At 38.5% G+C, this 21,731-nt stretch overlaps 4 protein-coding genes across 4 annotated transcripts; 2 read left to right on the forward strand and 2 right to left on the reverse strand.

Moving 5' to 3' along the window:
• Positions 1 to 6,500: 6,500 nt before the first annotated feature.
• On the reverse strand, positions 6,501 to 7,998 carry smim10l3 (small integral membrane protein 10 like 3). The gene is made up of 2 exons (XM_030790861.1): positions 7,677 to 7,998; positions 6,501 to 7,158 (listed from the first exon to the last, which is right to left on the reverse strand). The coding sequence occupies exons 1-2, from the start codon at positions 7,854 to 7,856 to the stop codon at positions 7,138 to 7,140; spliced, it is 201 nt and encodes a 66-aa protein (XP_030646721.1). The 5' UTR covers positions 7,857 to 7,998; the 3' UTR covers positions 6,501 to 7,137.
• Positions 7,999 to 8,734: 736 nt separating this feature from the next.
• On the forward strand, positions 8,735 to 13,905 carry rac1b (Rac family small GTPase 1b). The gene is made up of 6 exons (XM_030789797.1): positions 8,735 to 9,041; positions 10,740 to 10,811; positions 11,234 to 11,351; positions 11,525 to 11,587; positions 11,703 to 11,862; positions 12,266 to 13,905. Exons 1-6 carry the CDS (start codon positions 9,007 to 9,009, stop codon positions 12,394 to 12,396), a joined length of 579 nt encoding a protein of 192 aa, XP_030645657.1. The 5' UTR covers positions 8,735 to 9,006; the 3' UTR covers positions 12,397 to 13,905.
• A 411-nt stretch (positions 13,906 to 14,316) lies between these two features.
• whr1 (winged helix repair factor 1) lies at positions 14,317 to 15,942 on the reverse strand. Its single transcript, XM_030790813.1, has 6 exons — positions 15,643 to 15,942; positions 15,333 to 15,478; positions 14,966 to 15,201; positions 14,738 to 14,835; positions 14,489 to 14,636; positions 14,317 to 14,390 (listed from the first exon to the last, which is right to left on the reverse strand). The coding sequence occupies exons 1-6, from the start codon at positions 15,746 to 15,748 to the stop codon at positions 14,345 to 14,347; spliced, it is 780 nt and encodes a 259-aa protein (XP_030646673.1). The 5' UTR covers positions 15,749 to 15,942; the 3' UTR covers positions 14,317 to 14,344.
• A 2,859-nt stretch (positions 15,943 to 18,801) lies between these two features.
• LOC115826005 (5-hydroxytryptamine receptor 3A-like) lies at positions 18,802 to 21,288 on the forward strand. Its single transcript, XM_030789691.1, has 7 exons — positions 18,802 to 18,871; positions 19,050 to 19,146; positions 19,253 to 19,422; positions 19,559 to 19,680; positions 20,238 to 20,448; positions 20,595 to 20,753; positions 20,897 to 21,288. Exons 1-7 carry the CDS (start codon positions 18,802 to 18,804, stop codon positions 21,286 to 21,288), a joined length of 1,221 nt encoding a protein of 406 aa, XP_030645551.1.
• Positions 21,289 to 21,731: the final 443 nt, after the last annotated feature.

Consider the following 21,731-nt stretch of genomic DNA (forward strand, 5'->3'; position numbering starts at 1 on the left):
CCATTCACAATCTGTCATAATTAGCTCTCCAGGCAGACCCAACAAATACATATAAATGTAGGCCTCCACAATTTTCTACAATAGTAAAACATCACGTGAACCACCATTGAAATATCAAACGTTGATGTGATCGTTCAATTTAAGCTCAATTTTTGCATATTTGTTGCACTATATGAGTACACATTTAGCCTGTGTGTTAAAAACGCAAAATACTGTGGTGTCTTACCTTGATTATCCTCGTCCATCGTTTCTGTTCAATGCAAAACGTTCAGTCGTATGAAAATGACGAAGTATGACTGAAATGCCCCGTGCACAAATATTGTTTTTTGGACTGATGGTTTATATTGACGGCTGCATTTAGAGATGGGTTGTCACAGACAGATGCGGCCAGTCTCTCGGAATACTCTGAGCGTGAACTGATAATGTGTCACGTGGCTGTTCTCGTATTTATCCTACATTAATGCATTTCTGAAACCACAGCAGGGCACGCTATAATGCCGTTCTTTCCAAGTCCTCAATATCATCCGACGAAATTTACGTCCTCTCTATCCGTGCTGACACTCGCATCTGTGCGTCGCCGCTGCCCCAGACAGACAGCTTCCACCACACGTCATCACATTCTGCCCCGCCCTTACGCGACCACCACTACCTGCTATCACGTGACTTAACGCTGTTTAATATTGAGTTACAGCCAAAAGATTTATTATTGTTTTCCTTTTTTTCCAATAAAAGAACAGATGGATCAGACTTGCATATTTACTGTACAGAAGAAATATGCGTATCCTCGAGGTGCACCGCTTAATATAATCAATAAAATCTAAACAAACTGCTCAGATAACTTCAAAATATTTTAAAACCCATTGTTTTAAGGTTTGTACCGCCAAATCTTGGTGTGAGCGCGAATGGGTGCGTGAAAGTGAAGAGTGAGAGATGATCGAAAGTGAACTAGAGGCTGTTGTTTGAAGTAAGTTAACTATACAGTCGAAGACTCTGACCACTCAGTAGAAGAAAACGTAACATCACAGAGGTCCATTGCTCTTCTGGAGAAGACAAATCGCGTAAGAAAGTTATGCCTACAGGCGTGCATGAAAAGAACGAAAATATGAGCTCGAAGCTGATGGCAGTTGGTGAAGGGCAAACACTATGCCTGTGTTTCTACACACGGATTCAATTATGGCATTCCTGCCTCACAGGCAAGGGGGGCTACCCTTTTCTCCTTTACACATTACTCCAATACACAAGTATGAAAACGACCGTATTGATATCATCCTTCACTTTATTTATTTATTTATTTATCAATATCTATTCGAATCTCCACGGAAAGCATTACCTTGTCCAGTGTTTGCATATTTATGAACAGACAACAAACAGACGTACAAACAACATTAATGCATTTTGAAATTAAAATGTGTCTGTGCCAAATGCTGCATGTTATTTTCCCCGTTTACTGAGTATACATTGTGAATGAAATCTGAAACAGATGTAAAACTGCGAGTGCTGAGAAAGTCCAACTCAAAAATACCTTTGACTCAAAATCTGCTTGCAATGATCGTCCTTAATTCTGCAGATTAAATGAAAGGGATAGTCAAATTATCAAAGTGACATCAGCATAATTACACTGTAATAACACTAAGATTCAGTTTATTACCACAGAGACTTCAGTGATATATCTCCAAGAACTGTGTTGTATGCCTGCCAACCAATGAAGTTAAAACATCTTTTACATCCAGACTTTTACTCGCCTTCGCAGTTATGAACTGGATACAGACTGACATTTAGAAATATTTGTTTTTATTTCAGTTCAGCATTAGATGAAATCCAAAATCGTGGTTGATCCAGATGTTGAATTATAGAAATGTTTCTACTGATTATTTTCTCCAAAAATGGAGAAAAGGTCTCCAGACTAGATCCTGTGAGACTGTGAAATATGTGTGTGTTGGTGTGTAGAGTGGGAGTTTTATGGGCAGAGAGTGAACGAGGGGGGAACACATGGGGAGTTGGGGGGGCCTCCAGTTTGGGGGAGGATTTCCTGTTCTGGGAGCAGATGTCCAATCCAGTCCAGGAAACCCACTGTTTTCTTAGTTTTCACTGCTCAGTTTATTGGGTGGGATACTTTATACAAAAAAAAAAAAAAAAAAGGCAGATTCAACCGGAGAAAGTCTTAGCAAGCTCTTACTTGAATATCACAAAGCTCCACGCAGAAAATAGGTCATATGCTTAATCTTGGTACAAATGTGAATGGACATATAGACCCTGCACAACTGTCCATTTCTCTCAGCCATGCACAGCTTTTGGTGAAGTGATGCATGATTGATTAAGACTCTCTAATTGCATCAAATGAAATGTACATCCCTCTCTCTCTCTTTCTTGCTCTCTCTCTCTCCCTCCCTCTGTCTCTCTCTCTCTCTCACACACACACACACACACTCACACATGCACTTATTGAGTCTTGCTGTCCATTTATCTTGCTAAGAAAATGTATTCATAAGGTATACCATTAAATATCTCTTTACAGAAGGCTAAGTCATTGATAAGATGAAGAAGCCATTTGAATATAAAGACTAAACTCATCTAGTTAAGGAGCTTTCATGCTCTATATGATCTTGAAAAGATTTGCTGTTACAGCTAGTATTAACATTTCAGATGATGACTACAATCATCCTGTCAATGGAAATAAAACCTATTGTTATCTTTTTAGAGATTCTTCATCGTGAGCTATATTGTTAGCCCCACAAGGCTGACCTTAAAGCAAAAAGCAAAATGCATATTTGTGCATTTTCTGTATGGCTGGCTGAAGCTATGCCAGGATGCACTTAGTGTCCCACCGGAGGCGGGTTCCCCCAGGGTAGCATATGTCTGGCAGATTATGGCATCAGTCAGAAGAGATGGCAGCATGCTGACCGAGTTCACGTGGCCTGATTGAGCAGTCAGATAACCAAATTTTTATATGCTCCAGTCTCCCCATCCAACCCAGAGGCCAGGTTACCCTTCCCCCAGCCCAAAAGCAATAGGCCACCTCTGGAATCAACCACACAAAAGAAACCACAACCCCATTTCAAACAGAATGCATGGCAAATTCTGGCAATATGTTTTAATAGATCATTTCATTTTTGATGCTATGAGACACTGCCTTAAAAGCAAATTCTAAAAGTAGCCTGAGAGTATCAATTCATATCAATTCAGTACTGTACAGTCAGTACCAAACATCAAATGAAGGGATAATTCCTGTAAACATCGTTTTATGTCTTTCACCAGCATGGAAACGTTGTCCATTCAATAAAGTTCATCTCAATTTAGATCCTCCAGAACAACAGATATATCTTTGATAGTATAGACCCAGTCCCATGAATGTCAGTTAAGAGTGTATGGAGCAGAAAAATATGACCAAGAGTTTCATCCAATTCCCCATGTCAGACACATTTATTTAGAGTGTGAACCTCCTCTGTGAGAAGGAGGAAAAAGGGTGCGAGGGGAGCATCCTGTTACGATATGAGAGCTGAGGGATGGGACAGCCCAGGGTCAGAGGAAGCAATGCGCTTCAGGACATCCTCTCTAAACATTTTTCATTTTCAACCAACTCAACCACCATTTCCATTTTAAAACTGACTGGAATGGGCCCTCTGCTTTCTCAGTGGCTCGGGCCATAAGAGAACGGCGATGAGGGGTTTCCAGTTTACCGGTAAACGTGGGCTTTTAGGTTACCAACCAAACACCCATCAGAGAGATTTGAATAAGAGTGTAGATACTCAGGGATTCTTTGTCTTATTTGAGCCTCTGCAGCAATCTATCAGTACTGTTACACCATCTCTATCAAAATCCTGAAAATAGCTCTCTTTTTTTTTTTTTGATAGAGGCTAATAAAGATGCAGTCTTACTACAAAAACTCATATCTCATATACAATATCAAACAAACAAACAAAATTATTTCCCCCTGAGTCAAAATGCATTTTTTCTGTCCACATACAGTATTTGTGTCTGTCTGATCTATTAATATCTGAGGAAACTGTGGAACCACATCATAACCAGATGATGCAGTTTGTCTGTGCATAGAGCTCAGACCATATGAGTCACCTTTACATTTGACAGCGCGTCTACTCATGTGGCTGAGCCGTGTTAAACTGTGTAACTGACAAATGCCCTCCAGAAGTGCCTATATTCAGAACATAAGCCACAGATGACTGGGTGCACGGCACAGCAGCAAAATCAAGTAATTGTGTGATTGTACCTAAAATGGACTATTGTGTTATTGTGACGTTTGTTGTGGCAATAAGTGGAATTTTCGAAAACAGTGTGTTACCATTGGTTAAGACACTGGTATGGTAAGGAGTATTTAGGAGGATGTAGAAATGAACAGAATCTTTTGTTGAAGTGCAAGTAATCTTGGTTCCGTTGATGATAAGACATGCGAGTGTTTTCAGCACCCAGTTACCTTCTGTCACATTCACCAGCAGTAGATATTTACTGTTTTGTACTCTGAGATCTGTCAGAAATGTTTAGAGAGACAGATATTTCTACTTCTATGTTAAGCTGGTTGTTGAAGTCAACATAATCCAAGGGATCATGGGAAATTTTTAGCTTAAACTGATGCACTGCGACCTCAGTAAATGGATTCGGGCATGATTACATTTTCTGTGATTAATACATTTCATCATGGATTGAGTCAACGTTGTGAGTATTATTTTTCAAAAAAAAAAAGTTCTCTCCCTTTCTCTCTCACATTAAAAAAAAAAAAAAGAATAAATGTCTGATACCACCAAATCCTGCATCAAATTGTAGCCTAATCCCATACATTTGTGTTTGTTTTAAAATTGGTGTTAAAATAATGTTGTCAAGGGGCTGAAGACAATGTAATGACCGTGAAATCATAACCACTTATTACATTACATACATGGAAGTTCACTTGACACAGCCTCAAATGACTCATGTTCTCCATAAAAAAGGTCAATTATCACACCGCTGTGGACATGGAGAGACAGCATATGGATACTTACTGTAGTGTGCACATACTCTTGCACACAAGATGCACCTGTGTGCCTCTGAGAATCCACACGTTAAAAATGCATCACTCAGCTCCTATTTTTTACCAGGAGGCATGAGTAAACAAAGCAAACACATTCTGTGTTACAACTGAAAACAGCTCTGCGTAGCAAAGATAATCTCTCCATTTCAGCCCTCTATTTTAAGAGTAAATGTTGGCTTGTTGTAGAAGATAAAGTAGATAAAATATCTTATCCATAATTTATCTCTCTGTTTCTACCATTCCCAGTTTTAACCCTATTAAGCCATTTTTATTTGGTAAATCGCCTCACATATAAATCCTCTTTTTGAGAAGGAGCAGAAAAATGTGCATGTGTGGTGGGGGCTGTCATACGGAGCATTAGAGAGTTGCCTTAGCAACACATTATTCTATAGTAGCATGTTATTTAAAACGCTGGTTATGGGGTTGCTGTATATGTCAAGTTCAGAGTGTAATTGTCAGCAGTTTGTAATACTCAAGGAAGAGTGAGGAAGCAGGAGAGAAACGGGTGATCCACAATTTAAAATCCACCTAAATCACACTTTTAAAAACAAATTAGAGCACAATGGTCAATTCTAAGGGAAAGCAGAAGATGACGTAACACTGAGCTGGACTGGGGTTACTCTAACATCCTGCTTATACACCTTGTCAAATTGATGCATTTTTGTTGAATGAATGTGTAAACAGTGCAAGTAGATGTAATAATTACGTGAAATAAAACATACAGAACTAGGCCTTGCATTCTAGCAATCATCAGAATATTTTCTCTACACTGCCTCTTTGTCCTTCCCTGCTAGTGCTGTCATTTAATAGGGTTGTTTCAGGGGTGTGCCACTACTCCCCCCATGTGGCCAAACATGGAATCACAGCTGAGCAATTGTTCTCAAACAAAGGACAAGATTTCACCATTTGTTATCAACTCTGACAATGTGTCCCACACATCAGAAAAGTTCCTACCCTCTGCTTGTGGCCCTTATGCATGGATGAATGTCTGATTAGAGACAGGGATAGGGTTGGGGGTAGAGTTTAGGTTTACAGTTCACTACTATAGTAAACTAGCCAAAAAAAATGGACTTTTCAGCATGTTAACATATTTACAGGTATGATTTTTTTCCCCCTCCAAGTAACATTTTATTGTCTCAAAGCTTGAAGTATATTACATTCATCATATCTTCTACTCAAAGAATATTTAATAAAATCCACAGATTTATTGGGCCTACTGAAAAAAAACACAGATAAGAAGAAATCATACAATACACAAAATAGTTGACAAATTTATAAGGTTTTGTAAGGGTTTTAAAATGTAACATTAACCACTATGTTGGCTTTGATGTCATGGCAACTGCAAGGGTCTGTCATGTCAAAAATATAAATTATATATTTCATTACTGAGCCTCTTGCTTGCATGTCAGGAAACATACAACACAATGAGAACCAGACTACATGCCCAGTCAGGGTGACATTCCATACATAGTCAACATAATTTAAGCAAGGTTGAGAAACCAGCTGAACATAGGTGACCAGAAAAAAAAAACCTTGTACCTTGAGGTGTTTGTTTTCCTTACAAAATTAATAATTAACATTGTACATAACCCCACTCACAGATCCTGCTAAATGCTCCCCTAGAGAGCAGCTGAGGAGCCGTGAATATGTCCAGAAATCTCCAGAAAATTCTATAAACTTTAATGCTCCAGTTTGTCCCCTTAGAGATAAGAACAAAGGAAAGAGCATCATTATTTTCCAGATCTGAAAATTCCAAAAGCATGCCATGAACCTTCATTTCTTCAGCTCAGTCCTGGTAGGGAATCTGTCAGCTTCTCTGCCCACGACACTTCATGAAAATCCAGTTTCACTAGAGTAGATTCTTTTCACAACACAGTGGACAAACATCTCTGACATCAACAGAAAGAAGCAGTGAGAGTTGACAGGTCAGACATCCATGTGATGTTGATCACTGTGGAGGATCATAATGTTGTCTTTGTATTTACAAAGAGCATCTGTCAAAGTGGCCTTCTTCATAGTCCCTTGACCCTTGCTGTGAGCAAGCCGACATTCCATTGTCTGTAATTAAATTAGTTGGGAAGAACCAAGTCTTGAGATGTGATGGTTCATTTTGCTTATTAGTGTATTTCAATGTGAACCTATAAAACAACAATGGGAGAAAGACGTGTGGAGATTAGGCAACATGAATCGTTTACAAAATGTTTTGACGTGAAATTAATGACAAAAGCAGCTAATACAAGAATCCCTAGCTGACTTTGTTTAATTTATTCGTTTACATAATCTTTTTTTCTCAGTCTTATCGAAGCAGATGCAGATTGCCTCATAGCAACTGGCTAAAGCTTTTTTATTTATATGTGACGCTAAGAGATACTAACGTTAGTATCTTACTGGTTGACTACATTACAGCCGTTGTAATCATTCGATCTAACAACACAAGCCAGTCACTAATTAAGTTTAGTTTTCTGTGACTATTCTGGTTCCTGTCACTTAACACCAACTAGTCCTACAGATGACTTCGCTGCCACCAGCAAGCACACACGTCATCTTAGGGCTTTAGCTGGCAATCATATTGGATTGGCTGGAACCCATCACTAAGAAAAGTATTTTGATGGTGTGTACCCAAAATAGAGTTTCGACATGTGACAATGGCCTTTACCTGTAACCGCACATTGAACATCATAGATGCAATAAGGTAGAGGTATGGAAATCTGATTCGTAGTCTCCACGCAAGATCAAAAAATATCAACAAAGTCCTCGTTAAACCCTTAGAAAACACCCCGTAAGTCCGACCAGCAGTCCCCGAAAACCGGAACACTAAGTACGACAGTCCCGCCATAAGACACTGTCTATCCACACTGTCTTCCCAATGACTGAAACTAGCAGTTAAGATAGTCGACGTTTATCATATGATCATGTTTTATGCCGATTTCATTCCTAAAATTCCCTAATCCAGGCATAGGTGAAATCATACTCCACCCCGTACACCGCTTTCCCCCGTTCACTAGTCCGGAGCTATAATGGTGAGGCTCACGGATGTCACCATCAACTTCCTGTAACGGCAATATTGTCAGAAATAATCATGCTTTTATTCAGCTGATTGCCTAAAAATGCCATTATTTAGGGAAATAGATGTAAATGGCTTTGTACATAGAATTTTTTTAATATGCAGAAATTTTTTATTGATTCTTGTATAGCACTGATTGAATGTGATTCCGTCATAAAATAAACATTTTGCTTGCCCGGTCTTCGTCTACAAATAAATATATACTTCTGTCTTTATTCATACATGCACAGAAAAAAAAATCATGCACATAATTTATTGACAAGAAAGAAAATCTGGCACACACAAAATAGGGGTGGAAATAACCCGCCTTCAGTAATAAGCAGTTAAATACAAATATGCTATATCTACCAGTACTGTATTATCATTGTTCCAAAGGGCTAACTAAAAAAAAAACAACTTACTTCTTGTGTATTTCAAACATATTGTATATGATGATTTGGAATCACTGGAGACTCAAATGTAAGCATTGGTTCTATATGAAGATAATATTGCTTGTGTCTTTGCTTTTGTTTGTTTCTTTGTTTTGTTTTTGATAATATAGCTTTTTAAACGTCACCATTAGTGACTTTTCTATTGGAAAGTTCAAACCGGATACAGACAAATACTGCTCTGACTGGTTCCTTTCTTTGGGTGGTGGCTGCTTACTTTCTGTTCCTCAGTTTGTCCCAAGTCGCCAAACGTGGGAATGCCAGAAGGAAGTGAAAATATTTTGACCCACATAATAGCTGACGCTTTGAAATAGCTGTGTTGTTTATCTAATTTTTGTATATTTTCTTATTACTTCGTTTATCTACTACAATATCTTGGAACTAACTAAGAAGACAGCAACGTTCAAGCCATCAATAGCAATAGTTGTCCTCGCTAACAAGCCATTAGCTTGTAAACGCACTCAGTCGAAAACGCCTCAAGATTTTACGGACCAATGCAGGCCATAAAGTGTGTGGTTGTTGGGGACGGGTAAGTCTACTTTCAAGTGTTTACTCATATCGCTACACAGTACGTTACGTCTTCAAACATACTGTCGAATAGATAAAAGTTATCATAATAAAATATCAGTAGTTTTGGGCACTGTGCGTGGCGTATCGATAGCTGGGTGGCTAGCAAGCTATCATGCTAACGTTTGCCGGATAGCTCTTATTGTCACAATTCTTCGAATGGACTAAATAGTTACAAACCGTGTTGTGTGGTTCTCGTGAAGTATTAACAGATATTGTGTGAAGAACTTGACTGTTGATATTTTCCATTTACCCAATGACTCGTAAAATAGTGAGCCATACTTAACGAACTTTCACTTCTAGGGAGCTACGCTATCTTTTCAATGGTTAGCTAACCAAAGTTTGGCCAACACGGTTAGTTAGCTTTCAGGTAACAAATACAGCCTGCGGTCATGGAGGACTGAAACGGACCATTGCAGAGCCACTGAAATGTTACATTTCAGAATACAAAATTAACTAACATTTCTCCCACATATAACTAGATAATATGTTTATATATTCTGCTTTAATATGGTATATGTTCGCCTTATCTACTTTTTTTGTAATTCTCTCACTTTGTCGTTTTACAACGTGCATGCTGTTTTAGATACTTCGAAACAGTCTGCGTACAGCTGATTGCCCTTAATAATTTTAATCTAAAACTGTTTTTCCCCTCCAAAAAAAAAAAATTTATGAGTTGCCAGAGTGTTTTTCTAATGCGACCAGTTATACACTTGCTGCCATAACAGAACACTGGAGCGTGTTATAGTAACAGTGATATTGCGACGCTAATATTCAACAAAGTGCAGTCCGACATGTACCTCATCAACTTCTGACTCTTTGTTTCATTGGTAATAATAACCACAAGAATTCAATGCAACGTTTGGCTTTCTGAAAGTAGACCCAGTAATGCTAAGAAATTAGGGTCACATTTAAATACATCATAAGTCATTTCCTGTTGAGTGACTTGCTTTATTCATCCACTTCCCCTTGATACGATTGTCTGTTTTATGAGCACTTAAGTTGAGACAGTGGAATTAGCCTACCTGAAACTCTTAGTCACTGACATTTGTAGATTCCACCTGTGACCACTAGTCACAAGCATCATGCTGTTAAGTTATGATTCTCAATGTACTCACTTTTAATGCTCAGTTTCTAAGTCTGCTGGCAGTGTCTTTTGATGATTGTATGACTCCACCCTGACGTTTTGATGGCGCAATAGAGAAGCAGTGTTTGGGCAGATTTCGGGATAGTCCACTTGGCAGGATACATACTGTGTGGGAGTGGAGGCAGTGGGTGTGGTGGTCTAGTGTCACTGGCTGGGTGACTGCTGAAGTTTGTTCGGTTGTCTTTGTGTTGGATTTAGATAGATATATATGTTTTTACCTCATCACCATGGCTTCAGACTTTTATTGTAACAGACTTTTATTGAACTATGTATGGTTATCTTAGATCAGATGGAAAAGTCACGCTGATTGCTACTGGCTTATTTCAGTTCTGTAATCAGGTGTCAATTCTTGTCCTCGGGCCAAAAAAAATGTTAATTAACTATTGTTGTTTACCAGAGAGACACTCTTCTGACGCAACCAACAAACCGGTTTTTGATAGCTTATCTGCAAATAACTTTGAAAAGCTTTTGTCTTGTTAACAATGTTTCCTTTATCCTTTCTTTTCTTTCCAGAGCTGTCGGTAAGACATGCTTACTGATCAGTTACACCACCAATGCGTTCCCTGGAGAGTACATCCCCACAGTGTAAGTCCACAACTACATCATCACTCCCTGAAGAAAACAACAATAGATAAATCTTCCTGATTTGCATTACTTTCAGACCCATAAAACCCATAATGGAACAGGATCTATTTAAATGGGAGGAAGAATAGTCACCTCATCCTGCAGGGAGATTTTTATTGTTGTTCTTGTTGTTTTCCTCTAACAAAAATACAGAAAGTTCTTACCTCTTGCTACTAAATCCAGCAAAAACCCGATCTCATGCTTCATAGTGCTTCAGATGTAGCAATTCCATGAACTGGTTTTAAAACTGGTTCCAGGTGAAGTTGATTTGAAACAGAGCCAGACTCTAAGATGCAGTGTGAATCCGTATAACTTAGATTGTATTTGGTTCCTATGTTTTTTTTGCCAATATTTTTACTCAAGAGCTTTCTGAAATTTTATAGGTTTGACAACTACTCTGCAAATGTAATGGTGGATGGCAAACCAGTGAATCTTGGACTGTGGGATACAGCAGGACAGGAGGACTACGACAGGCTTCGTCCTCTGTCCTATCCTCAGACGGTAATGTGAATATTATGGTCATTTGGACCGATGAGCCTAACCTATCCCTCTTTCAATATAACATTTGTGTAGTGATGCATACATACCTGTATATATGTATGGTGATGAGGAAACAATCTCATTTGAAAAGGAAATTTTCAGCAATATAACGTGGCTGCTTCTCTCACTCTCAGGATGTGTTCCTCATCTGCTTCTCTCTGGTGAGCCCTGCCTCCTTTGAAAATGTTCGTGCAAAGGTAAGACCCACACGAGGCTCATATCGTATGATCATATATTGTTTTTATGACTAGCCGTTTAGTCGTATGCTACAAAGTCGTCACGTACACGTGTGCGTAATCTGTTCCTTTACAGTGGTATCCGGAAGTCAGACACCACTGTCCAAACACTCCAATCATCCTGGTGGGCACTAAGCTGGACTTGAGAGATGATAAAGACACTATTGAGAAGCTGAAGGAGAAGAAACTCACTCCAATTACCTATCCTCAGGGCTTAGCCATGGCTAAAGAGATTGGTAGGCACTTATATTCTCACATTTGAGGTGCTCCGTAGTGGTGTGGTTTCAGGTGATTCATTGCATAGGATATCATAGGTAGACTTCTGTCATAGAACGAATAATTCGTCTGTTTGCATATAGTTGGCAAGTGACATGTCTGTTCATTGTGATTGAATAAAGTTAAAATATATTTTTCTTTTGAAGTGCTGTCCATTTTACCATAAATAACACTTGCTTTTTAATGAAATTAGAGAGAGAACATGTCTTCAATGTTGTGAAATTTACATATACTCTGAGGAAGAAAACCTGTTTTAATGCCAACCTGTGGTTAACTGACTCAGATCTTCATCTCAGATGGAGTGAAGCTTTGAGTGATGAGACATTCAGTAATAAAACATGTTCTGTATGTCCCCCTTTGCAGGAGCTGTGAAGTATTTGGAGTGCTCCGCCCTGACACAGCGTGGCCTTAAGACAGTATTTGATGAGGCCATCAGAGCAGTCCTGTGCCCTCCCCCTGTCAAAAAGAGGAGGAGAAAGTGCTCCCTGCTGTAGACTGTGGGAAAAAGATTTTCTGTGATCTGAGCTGTGTTGGAGGGAAAGAAATAGGAAATGAAACAGTGTTTTCATTCTGATTTCCAACCCCCCTCCTTTATTGTAACTACCAGTGCAAGTTTATATCTCCACAAAACTGAAATTAACAGTAGATTTAGGAATGGGAATGATTTTGCCCCCAAACCTTTCCTTTTACACAGACAGATGCATACTTAAGTTTAGAACTCCTGCGGCCTTTTTTTTGAAAGTAGTTTTGTGCTTTTAGGAAAAGTTGAAAACTCTCTAAAACAAGTTCCCTTCCATTGAGAGCCCGTAATGTTTGTTTACAGTCTTTTTTTGAGTGGAATGAAGATCTTGCCAAATAACACTATGATAAGCAGAAGTTTTAGATACAAATTCCTTGCTTTTTCTTTTGGTTGGCAGTAACAGCTGGCAGCCCCAGGAAATAACAATATAGAACCGTCAAGATGGGTAAAACTACATTATGCAGCAATGACAACATCCCTGAATGAGGTTAAGAGAAGTTTTTGTCATCTTTGAATGATCAGAAATGTGTTGTTCATGTTAATGGAGGAATGAGTTCACCACTACATACCTGTATTACTTTATGATCATGTTTTTGTGTGTACGATCATAACGTTTCTCGGTCAGTAAACTCTAAAATGAGCGAGACCTGAACAACTCTACCAATTTTACTACTACCACACTAAACTACTGTGCTTCTCAATAACGGAGATAGTATATCAGTATTTGAATCGAGGGCCCAGCACATCTCCCTTTTTGGACCAGAGATCTAAGGTCTCTGAAATAATGTCTGTTTCAGTTCCTAAAATCTCCACACCATTCCTGAGTACCAAATACTCTCAACCCAGGTCGTCTGAAATCTGTTTGACGTATGGAACCATGAGTGTATATCAAAGTCTGTGTAGGGGCATGAGGACTGTAACAGTGCTAATGGTCTTCGGGCATTTATAATGGACCCTTTACCTAGCCATATCATTAATCATTTGTTTTTTGGTTTTGTTTTGTTTTTTGTGTGTGTGTGCGTGCGTGTGAATAGCACATTATCTCCAGACTAGCAATGTTACAAACTAAGAAATGGCAAATGACTACTGTCAAGGAGAACACTACATACAGATAACGTGTTATAATGAAGTAATATCCTCTTGCTCTTTTTAAAATTGTTTCCCAATATAGTCCTATTTTTAAACTAACATTACACATCTCCTATGTATGCTAATACACCACTTTATTTCACTTCCAACGTAGCTTTTCTATTTGACTCAGAGAGCACACAGTGCAACATACTGACAATTCAGTTTTTTTTTTCCTGCATATCTATGTACTTATTGGAGCCACCGTCTCAAGACACAAGTACAGAATGTGCATTTTGCCATCATGTTTTAAGCAATGTTTATTATAGCCTATGTTGTAACCCTGTTTTTAGGGGTAATGGTTATTTCACTTGTTTTACAGATCTGAGAAGGAAAGAAAATAAATTCAGTTTAAGCGGAAATGGTGTCTGTGTCCTGCTTTACCCCTACTTGTTTCTCCTAAATGACCTGAGTCACTCAAACATCAACAAGTATCAGTCTTTGACCAACAAAAACTAGTAACAAGAAAATAAAACAGGAGGAAAGGCCAAAAATTAACAATTTGTCATCTGGTTTTATTATTGGCAGTTTTGAAACAAGAAAAAAGTGCCACTTTGTGCCACAAGCATTTGTGAAAATGTATCCTTTCAGCTCTCACATTTCCTGCCACTTTGCAAACATGTAACAAACATTTGGCAAAAGTTAAATAATCCTTTTGCCCTATAAAAAAAACAACAGGGCAGGTTGACTTTCATTTCACATAAGGCAATAAATAAATACATTTCTTTAGCTCCTTGGAGTAAGCAATTCTATACAGTTCAAGGTGTCAGTAATGAGGTCTTCAACTCGTCTGCTCAGCTGTCGACGAAACGTAACAACATTCCTGAAGTCGTTGGTATGCTGCAAGAAATATGAAATGATAAAATTAACAACAGCACTTGGTTTTTACTTAAAAAATGAATTAATAAACAAAAATGTGCAAAATGATATAATCATACCATTCTACTAACTCAGCCCCAACAATATCATGTACATGATATTTCATTGGGAATTTCACTTGAGAGGTAGTCTTGCGTTCTTCCAAATCTGTCTTCAAGATTTCACCGTATTTGGACTTCTTGACCATGCCAAGAACAGCTTTGCGTCCTATCATAAGATAAACCAGATATAAGTATTTATTTATTTTCTTGTTTGATTATCTGTTTAAATTGCCCTGCGCTTCATTCTGTTTCTGCACTGTAACATACCCTGCATGAAGTACTTTGTGAATTTGCCGGAGTTTGGTATGGAGAGCCACCAGCTGCCAGCGTCTCTCACAGTCAACACTCCTGACTTCACTAGATGCCTACAAGACACAAAGAAACTTCCAATCTTTATGACCGTTCAAAGTGAGAGACCTTCCTATGCGAAGTTTCAAACACATTTAAACATGTTGGGGTGCAAGCGAAAAAAGTGGCTCTGCTCTTCATTCTTACGTTATTTCAGAATCTGTGAAGAGGAATTCCTTCAGCATTTTGTCCTTGTTGAAGCTCAGGTCAGGGCAGAATGGCAGTACTTTATCCAGAAACTTTTCCACAGTTCCCATAGTCTCTTTGCCAACCTGGCCTGCCAGGACTCTAGTCCTGTAGTCCTCAGCAAACACCACTCCAAAGACATCAGAGTCGAAACCAAACTGGAACATAAGTAGGTTTCCTTGATCTCTAAAATCACTCTGGCAACAAAGAGAAATTCCATGTTGTTAATAAAAAAAACACAAAAGTCCACGAAAGAATCAATTCTGTGCTTCCATTCAGGTCTATCTGATAAAATTCAAATATGAGTAAGCCCGATCTTCAAACTTACCAACTGCTTATCAACCAAGGTTTTGTCACTATGTAAGCTGTATAGTTGATGTTTAAGAACTATTGGTGGCAGCGTGTCGTTGAACAATTTTCGAGGAAACAAAGTCATCAGGTACTGCAAGTTAGCCTTAATGTCCGGCATTCCATCTGGTTAAAGGGGGAAAGGGTTTAGTCAGTTTAAGGAGTCTGTAATATATTAGCAGTTGAAATCTAACGCAGAACAGTTAGTGCGAAGTCGGTATGGGAAGTTAAACCGAGGTGTGAGTTAGACGGTCTTTGCTGAATTTAGCAAATACAATTGGTTAACTTACCTTGGGCCTCTCCATTTTCTGGGTTTCCGAATAGACTGTCAGCCCCAAATCTTCGTTTTTTCACTTTGACAAATGTGTCTGAAACTAGCGCTCTTTTCCTGTTCATCGCTGCGACAAGGAAAAATACACGAAACTGTTTTTAATCATATGCTCTCTTCAATAAGCTAACGGTTAATTAACTTAACGGAAGAGACAACACTGGTACACCAGCACTTGTGGTCGGCAAAACGAAGGACTGCCAGCGAGGACGACAGTAATTAATTTGTCCTAATATAACTTATGGGTGTACTTCAATTATGAAAATTCACCGAGACTTGTCAGCACAACAAACGATTCAACTAGGTACTAGTTCATTTAGAGAAAGAGCAAAACTCTTCTTCGAGTGGTGTATGAAAGTGTGCATTCTTAACCCTGATACTCGGTTCTGCCCTCTATTGACCGCTTTGCTTTACCACAGCATACAGAGCCTGGAAAAATTGTTACGTGAGTGAGTCAATATGCTTACCTGAGAGTCCTATTATTTGAATATTAGCCAAATACTAATTGGCTCTTAACTGAACTATCTAAACTATCTGAATTGAAACTCTCTCCAAGAGCAATTGAGTTCTGAAAGGATTTAATTCCACATGAATGCAAACATCTGAACATGACAAGTTATATGCATGGCACATGTACTGATAAAGAAAAGTCTTCTTCCTGTGTACCACGATGGGATCTGTGTTTCAGTGAAACAAATTTGATCTGAAGTAGGCTTAAAGCCACTCTTTAAAATCTCCATTAAACCAGTTGAGTTATTAATCAGCTCCATATTCATGCAAGTATGATATGTGTTGAATTAAAGATGAAAAAAATGAGCAGTTTTCAATATTAGCTATATCCTGATTTGTTTTAAGCATGACCTGTTCTTACAACCAGTTTTAATTGATTTGTTAAATATTAGTTAAATTCAAATCTGCCAAGCTTATAAACATTTAGCGATATTTCTACACTTGATCACACCCAGGTAAAGCACAACAAGAAAATTCCACCATCTGTAATGTTGTATTCAAGGCTAACGGCTTCAAACTAATTATCAGATTTTTCTCAATTGACAATTTCTAGCCAATGGTTTTTAGAAGAAATAATTATTTCATATAAAATACTCCTGCAATCCCTTCAACGACTTGGAGTAATTAGCATTCAATATTACAATATTTCAAATACAAAAATTTCTCACCCTGGTTTGCTGGAATATGTACACACCTTTTGACATGTCTTCAACAGCTAAAAATGAAATTTAAGAAACATCATCTTCACATAGAATAAAACCAAGAGAGTACCTTTGACCTTAGCTTAGCACAGAGAGCAGCTAAAGGAGAACTGCAGCAACTGTGCAGTTTATTTGAAGTAATGGCACAATCTGTAGAAATCAACCCAGTGCTGCATTTTTGGGGTGTTTGGCATGGACCAGCATTATTGTGCTTTCTGTCAGCTTGTAAAGTTTCTAGAGGCAAAGGGGTGTCTGACTCCCCTATTGCTAGATGAGGAAACCCAATAAACTGGCCACCATGTGTATTTATGGGGGATGCATGACCATAACCCACCCAGTTCTGTTATAGATCCTGTACATATCATAACATGTATATCAGTAAATTGTCTCCTTTATTGGACATTTAAAACAGTTGTGACATGTTAGCTGTTCTACAAGAGCAAAAGGAGGGTTTTTAATGACTATCCTTTTTTTTTTTTTTTTTACTAAGTTTTTCTAATTTAACAAAACATTTCTAAGGCAGAGGACAAAAAGAAAACATTTGTCTTGGCTCTGTCCTGTATACCAAATATATATTTAAGGGTAGTCCGATTCATAACCTAAGTAAAACACGTGATTATAATGTGTCGTAGCATGACATTATGAATGGTTGAATGTACAGGTTGTGTTAATTACTTATCAGACAAAACTTCATCAGACACATCGGCCAAAATGTCAAATATGCCGAATCTCACTTATAGAGAATTGTAATGTAAGTTTCTCCTTTATTATACATGGCTCACAAAACATTGCAGGATGAAAATACATCAGCGGTAAATAATCTGGCAAACTGATCAGACGGATCAAAAGGTACCGTGTCCAGCTGGGCAATTTGAGCCGTCTAGTTACTTATCTATTATCAGGCTGTCAAAACAAGTTGAAGGTTCCAGTATTGTTCCCTGCAGTATTACATATCAGGATTTAGAAGTGACTCAGACGCAGCTGAAACTGGCTGTGAGTATGTGTCCTCATACCTCTTTTGTGATCAGGTATAGCATGGCCGCCTTTTCAGATTTCCAGCAGGTGGTGATTCCCAAAGCAAATGATTTTGTGTTTATGTTTCTACAAGCATGAATTGAATGCTATATTGAACCCAGTGTCTGTGGAGACAACAATAAGTTAAACATAAACAGAGCTTTAGATCATGTTTATGCTTCGCCATAGGCAATTTCAGCACAAAATAAACTTCAGTTTAATCCCACCTTCAAATTTTGAACCACTTTAAAAGTAGTGCATATGACAGAGATCCCTGATGCCTTTGCCTAACAGCGGACTAAAGAAGTGGACCAGAAAGTTCTTGACATTCATGTTATATGCTATGGAAAACAAATAATAGATCCACTTTTATTTTATGGTAGTAGCTGCTGCTTATTCTTTGCCGTTTGACAGTACTTCTGCAGAAGATGACAAAAGCAGGACTCCTACTTCTTTTCCTGACTGGTTAGTACCTCGCTTTTCCAAACACCGTTTCACCGAAGTTATATAAATAACTGGTAATTTGTATGTTTTGTTTTGAAAGATGAGATTTTGAGCTGAGATAAAATCTGATACTAATGGTTCTGATCATACAGCGTCAGTCCAGTGTGAAAACATAACATCAAACGGATCAAGTTCAGCCTGTACGACCCGTCGGTGCCTGGCCCATGAGTTCATCAAAAAGGAGTTACTCAGACCGCCGCAGCCTCCTAAGTGTGCTGTAGATGTGAACTTGACGTCCATCCTTTACGAAACGTTGTCTGTTGTAAGCCTTGTATCCTGGAGAAACAAGACTAATTAATAAAACCTGTTTTTAATAGTTTGACTTTCATTGCAGTTTAGGATCCATGTGACCACGTGTTAATTATTTGTTCTGTCTCATTTTTTTCCGATAAATGCGCAAATCTAACTTTCATAAAGGATACAAAACAACTGCGTTTCTCAAGCCGCCTCACCATCACAATGGTAAGTATCTAACTGAGTTCAGTGTAATTACTTATTCACGTCAGACTACCAGTATGTATAACAGACCAAAGCAATAAGAATAACGTGCCAAAATAAAATGAAATGAGATCAAATAAACACAGTGGATGATACAAGGCAAATTACCACTGTTGATTTTGTTTTGGATAGAACTGGACAGACCCAGATCTGACATGGAATGTAACAAAATACAAGTTTCGAGAGCTCATGCTGCCCGCCGATAAAATCTGGACTCCACAGCTCAGTGTGGACAATGCGTATGTAGCCTTCAACATCAAGCTCGAAACTCTCGAATTTCTTTTCCGTTAATATTAATAGGCCTATATGTAGTAAGCGCAACACGGTTTCTCTTTGTCCACACAGGATCAACACAGAAATAAAGCCTCTTTCCTCTGATCTAATGGTATACAACGATGGCACTGTCGAACATTCTGTTGTCATGTTCACCACGGTGATATGTGAAATCAGCCTCTACACCTACCCTTTCGTGCAGGACAGCTGTGTAGTCGCTCTTAACGGCTGGCAGCATCGTTGTAAGCAAATGTCTCTGAAATGAAGAATCTAATCCTACAACGATATACATCAGTATTTAATAGTTCAAGACACGTGCTCTGTATTTTTTAGCTACCAAGTTTATTTATTTAATATTTTAACATTGTTTTGATTAAGGGTGTGGACTTCGTGTCCGCTTTGGAAATGTGAGCACAACAGGATCTAGCCACGGAGAATGGAAGACCATAGATGTGGCCCTTACCCAGATGCGTGGCAGAGGAGACCGTAACTTCCTTTCCGTAAATCAGAATTCAAATTAATATTATCAGCAATGAGAGTGAAGTAAATCATTTATCTGTAATAGTGCAACAGAGCAATTTTTGAAAGGCTCCCATACATTGCAAGGCATAACTCTACACGCGTAACGTGATGCATATGTTAGAGCCAGATTTTGGCGGTTCTTCTGTAATCTCAATAAATCCGATGCGTACTGGGAGATTTTTGAAGACCGCTGTACGTCTTTCCCATGATTGTAATTTTATCTGGCTGGAATGGAATGCTCACATGAATGTGCTCAAATTGCTAGTTGCAATTCGCCCGTTACATCAATGAGTTATAGTTGGTCTCATTAACGGACTGTTGTGTTTACAAAAAAAATGAAAGGGGGCGGAAGAGGCTTCCATGTTTGGTAACAAACATTGTATGTTCTGGCTGTAAATTGTATATTGCAACATATTGATATAGTTGGTGCAAATGAGGCACTATTTCCCACTGAGTCATATCCTGTCCTTACGATTTGTTTAAGAAACACAGTTCTTTGACACAGGTCATACTGGTTTAACCTCTTATCTTTCAGGTTACTGTGACCATCAACCCTTTTGGCCCAACTGTTACCCTGATCTTGCCAAGCATACTAATCATGATTGCTGACCTTATCAGCTTTGCACTTCCATCACTCGGTGGTGAGCGCAACAGCTTCAAGGTCACCTTGGTGTTAAGTTTCACTATGTTTCTCCTCATCCTCACCGATCACCTCCCAGACGATGGACGCTGTAGCCCATTGCTCCGTGAGTATTCTGTTTAGCAATACTGACCACTGCATCAAAATTCAACACATCAGACACATTATTATCCTACAGTTACACGTAATGACATCGTGTTATATAATAAGATGTAACACCACTGTTGTTTCTGTTTCTATCATATTTTGAAGGGTATCATTTTTGCTTTTGCCTGGTCTCTCTGGTTGTGAGCATGTTGCTGTCTATGCTCAGCACACGTATAGCCGATGATGGCTCTTTAGTACCCAGCAGGTGTATTAAATCCAGGAGAGAAAAGAAAAATCGAAAAGACAGTTTGGACCATGAAAGAGGTGAAGAGAGCAAACAACGTTATATACTCACCTTAACTCTAACCTTACATGAAACTCATATCTCTAAACCCATAAATAATTCTAAAACAATATGAATATTTATCTGAGTTTTAATTTGAGTGTTTTGTCTTCTCTTTGACCAGACGCCATCTCAAGTGTCACAGTCACCAAATCTGCAGAGTCCATACTAAACGACGCAGCTATCAAGAGAATCACAGCCTTTGTGGAGAACATGGAGGAAGAGTTGAGGGAAAAAGACGCCAGGCAGAGTTTGGCTAATACAGTGGATAAATTCTGCTTCTGGGGTTTCTTTATCCTTTATGTCATTTATTCTATTTGTATCATTAGTTATGCACAAGCAGATTTCTGTAAAGTCAATAATCTTGAGTTCTGGGAAACAGATTTCTGGGAGTCAGGGGAGTACTTCAATGAGAGCAATTACAATGACAGCTACTACTACTATGACTACTACTATTGGTACGACCAAGGGTACTATCCCAGTTATCTGAATCAAACACAAAATTATACAGAATAGACAGATTTTGTTTGGGGTTTTTTTTTGCATTTATGTTTCCCAACAACTGTGATGTCTTTGACATAAAACTTAATTCAGATATTGTAATTTTAGATTTCACATGCAAGCAATCCTTTGACTTTTTTAATCTGAACATGTTTGTTTTAGTAACCAAACCGCAGTTAAACAAATTCTGTATCATACAACAGAATGATGATGGACGATGAAATGAAACCGCTCTGACCTGCCGTACAGACAATGCATAAATGTGGTTTTAACTTTTAAGGTGATAAAGTGAACTCACTATCTTCACTTTATGTATGATTACGGGTGGAAGAATGAGAGAAGTTAGTGATATCCATTTACATCTGTGTGCAGCTTGTACAGTTTTCTGAATTTCTTGTAAATTGACTCATTAAAAAACTTGCTGAAATACCTCAGACTGAACAGTATCTGATTTGCGT

Source organism: Chanos chanos, chromosome 13 (genome assembly GCF_902362185.1).
Source record: "Chanos chanos chromosome 13, fChaCha1.1, whole genome shotgun sequence".
NCBI lineage: Eukaryota > Metazoa > Chordata > Actinopteri > Gonorynchiformes > Chanidae > Chanos > Chanos chanos.